This window comes from Rhagoletis pomonella, unplaced genomic scaffold (genome assembly GCF_013731165.1).
Source record: "Rhagoletis pomonella isolate Grant_MI unplaced genomic scaffold, Rhpom_1.0 Rhpom_scaffold_00001, whole genome shotgun sequence".
Taxonomy (NCBI): domain Eukaryota; kingdom Metazoa; phylum Arthropoda; class Insecta; order Diptera; family Tephritidae; genus Rhagoletis; species Rhagoletis pomonella.
In genome coordinates this window covers 107,525,595-107,529,140 of record NW_023458555.1, presented here as the reverse complement: position 1 = coordinate 107,529,140, position 3,546 = coordinate 107,525,595, and the positions used below count along the sequence as shown (strand labels likewise).

The 3,546-nt window shown below is 37.4% G+C and overlaps 1 protein-coding gene across 1 annotated transcript; it reads left to right on the top strand.

Annotated features, from left to right (window-relative positions):
* Positions 1–554: 554 nt before the first annotated feature.
* Positions 555–2,227, top strand: LOC118733424. Its single transcript, XM_036462840.1, has 3 exons — positions 555–724; positions 786–960; positions 1,030–2,227. Coding segments are annotated over exons 1-3 (504 nt in total). The 5' UTR covers positions 555–722; the 3' UTR covers positions 1,357–2,227.
* The last annotated feature ends 1,319 nt before the right edge of the window (positions 2,228–3,546 follow it).

Genomic DNA, 3,546 nt, shown 5'->3' with positions numbered 1-3,546 from the left:
GTGTCACCCACCCACCAAATTTTGGGACTAGAAGCATCGCTCATATACCACTACTACTGGACGGTAAGTCGCAGATACGTTGATGAGAGATACCCACTTCCATAGGCCACCAGCAGCAAAATCGGATTTTGGTGTCTAAGCCAGGATCAACGTAAGACGCTGACCATCTGCTCTAGAGTGAGCACAAGTGCACAGGAGAGGATTGAAGTAGCCAGAGCCCTACCAGAAGTGGATGAAGGAAAAAATCACTCTAGCTTTATTGAGTTTTTTTATTCAGTAGAAATGTTGCTCAGTTGGAGTTTTATTGAGTAATTTTATTATATTCATTCGGAATTTTGCTCAGTAGAAGTTTTATTGAGTTTTTACATGAAGCATTTAGTTTAGGTATTAAGAGAGTTTTCAAAGTACATATAAGCTTTAAAGTATATAGTTTTTTTAAATAGCAATATTATCAAAAGAACAGTTACACCCCTATGCTGTAATCCGTCGTAGATTCGATTTTGCTACGAATCTTAAAATTGGTATGCTGTAATCCGCGTTGCCGTATCGTAATTTCGAAATTCGGAGACCATCTTCGAAACTCGTAATGTTGGTATGCCTGAATCCGACGTAGCTGTAATTTGTATGTATCTGTCGGAAATTTTCTACGAAGAGCAACTGGTGTCGGAGCGAAGCGAATTCTTTTAAAATATCAATAAAATAAAGTGTGTAAAGGAAAAAATATGTAAGTTACAAGTGTGATTGGAAAAAAATGGATTATTGTTAAATATTTACAAAATTATCAGGTCGAAGATCACAACAAATCGGTCGCAATACGAAAAAATGGTAGAATGCATGACCGAAAGGCCGGACATTGCTCGCGGCCTTCCTAAAGAGGATGTAGTGGAGTTTTGGGAAAGCGTCGCTCAGCAGCTAAACAGCTTAGGCCCACCGACAAAAGATGTATCCAGCTGGAAAAAGGTGCGGATAAAATTTTAAGAGCACAAAATTTATTTATCATTGTTTTCCTTATATCAATACTATTTCTAGGTATGGCTCGATTATAAGTGCTACATTAAAAGAAAGCTTTCCGCCAATAAAGCAGAGACGAGGGCAACTGGTGGTGGACCCAACAGAATGCACAAGTTCAATGAGTTGGAGGAAAAAGTGATAGAGTTGACGGGCTTGCACACTTCCACATCGGGGATCAATGGAGCTGTCTCTTTTGGTGTGGTAACAACACAGACGGTGACCCAACCGGTGGTGGAACCTGCGGCAGTCATTCCTATGCCAACTGAGCCAGACAATGCCAATGTGCAGAGGCGTTCCCCTCCGGTAAAAAAAACGACACGGCCACTTTGGTACAGGAGCAAATAAATTTGCAACGAAGCTACTACCAAAAAAGTTTGGCCTTTTTGGAACGCCAGGCTGAGTCTGCAAACGATCTGGCAGATAACGTGCGACGCATGTACCAAGTACAAGAAAACATGCATGACATGAAGAAGGAAAAATTGCGTGAATTAAAGAGGCACAATATTGAAATGGAGGCCCTTAAAAGAAGGGAGCTTGATTTGCAGGAAAAATTACTGCGGATACAAGAAAGAAGCCAGCAAAAATGAACTAATGGATACATTTTTTTTTAAGATTTCTTTATTTTTGAATTTCATTTAATTTTGCACTGAACTGCTGATTTTTTAATTTTTTTTATTTAAAGATTATTGGATTTAAGACTATTAGATTTAAGAATATAACTGAACTAAAGAAGTGAACTAACGTTTGTGATATCTGTATATATGTATAAACTATTAGATTTAAGAAAAGAACTGAACTAACGCTTGTGATATATGTATAAACCTATTAGATTTAAGAAAAGAACTGAACTTAAGAGATGAACTTACGCTTGTGATAACTGTATATATGTACAAACTATTAGATTTAAGAAAACAACTGATTTTTTTGTATATTTAGTTTTAAGTAAAGAACTGAATTTATTTTAAATTTTTTATATCAAATAAATATGAAGTACAAAGTTATGGGATTGTTTTCATTAGTTAGGTAATGATCGCATTCTTATGTCTGACGCTTCTCTGGAAAATTCTGATGGCGCTTCCTCTTCATTTACATCTTGATATTCATCATCCATAATATCAGGTGTATTATCTTCTACGTTGTAGTGGATGCACATGTTATGCAATGCGCATACCACATTAATTATTTGTACCACTTTTTGGGGCGAATAATGTAGTTGGCGAGCAGTTAGCAGGCATCGAAATCTATTTTTCAAAACGCCGATGACTCTCTCGACTATGTTGCGCGCTTTACTGTGCGTTTTGTTGAAGGCGCTTTCTCTACTTCCTGCCACAGGACAACGGAATGGTGTAATTAACCACGGCTGTAATGGATATCCAGCATCGCCTGTTAAACAAAATATTTTTAGTTATATTTAACACATTTTGCTCTCATTCCACTTATAACATACCTAATATCCAAGTTGTTTTGTCTCCTTGCCGATATCTCTCTTCAAAATAGGTTTTCGCAGCGTTTACATTCCACACATGTGAGTCGTGGCTACTGCCTGGAAACCGAGCATCAACGCACCTTATTTGCATATTGTTATCGCAAATCTATTTAATAAATTTACGATAAATTGCACGTACAAAATCACTTTGCTCTTGTGGTTTTACTTACCACCATTGCATTTAGGCTGTAGTATCCCTTACGATTGTAGTACAAATACGGTTCGTCTGCAGGAGGAAGTATTTTAATGTGCGTGCCGTCCACACACATAATAACGCCAGGGAATTGCGTTCTCCTGTAAAACCACATTTAGGCTCGTTTATTCTCCACCTCCGTCATTGACAATTTAATCCATACTGGGCACAGTCGGCGTTCCAAGATGTTTAAAGTTTTTGTCAATGTTTTTGAGAACGTTGATTGCGCCAACCCCACATCAAAATCTTTCCCAACACCGTGTTGGTAGCTTCCTTCAGCGAAAAACCTCAAAACTGCCATCAATCTACTTACAGGAGTCACCGATGATGATTTTACACTTCGCCCAAGCTCTTCCTCCATAATTGTTAAAACGCTTTTAAATGCGTCTTTGCTGAGGCGGAAATTTTTTACAAATCTTTAAACATTCAAACGATTATTTTATATGTGTATCAGTGAAATCAATTATAAAACTTACATTTTATCATTTAAGCTAAATGGATCAGAACTGTCTCGTAGCAATCTCCTTTGTATATTAATGCAACAGTTGACTGCAGCATGTTCTTCCTCCTGAGACAAAAGTGCACCGGCCACTGAATCCATTCTATTTTACTTAATTAAGGAAAAGCTTTTTCAAATACGATTAAACAATTTTTTTTAATTTCACTGTTCACTTGCGATTCTGTTTATTTTGATTTGTTTCTGCCAAAGCAGCTGATTAAGAACTTCGAATTTCACTATTTTAGTTGGCACCGCCGTTGATAGTTACGATCGGATTACAGCATACCAATTTTCGAATTTTCGGAACGGAGCTACGAATTCGTAACTACGAACTTTCGAATTACAGCATAGGGGTGT

Coding starts and splice junctions, on each gene's coding strand:
- LOC118733424 (XM_036462840.1), top strand. Junction 961..1,029: donor ATGTATCCAGCTGGAAAAAG/GTGCGGATAAAA, acceptor TACTATTTCTAG/GTATGGCTCGATTATAAGTG.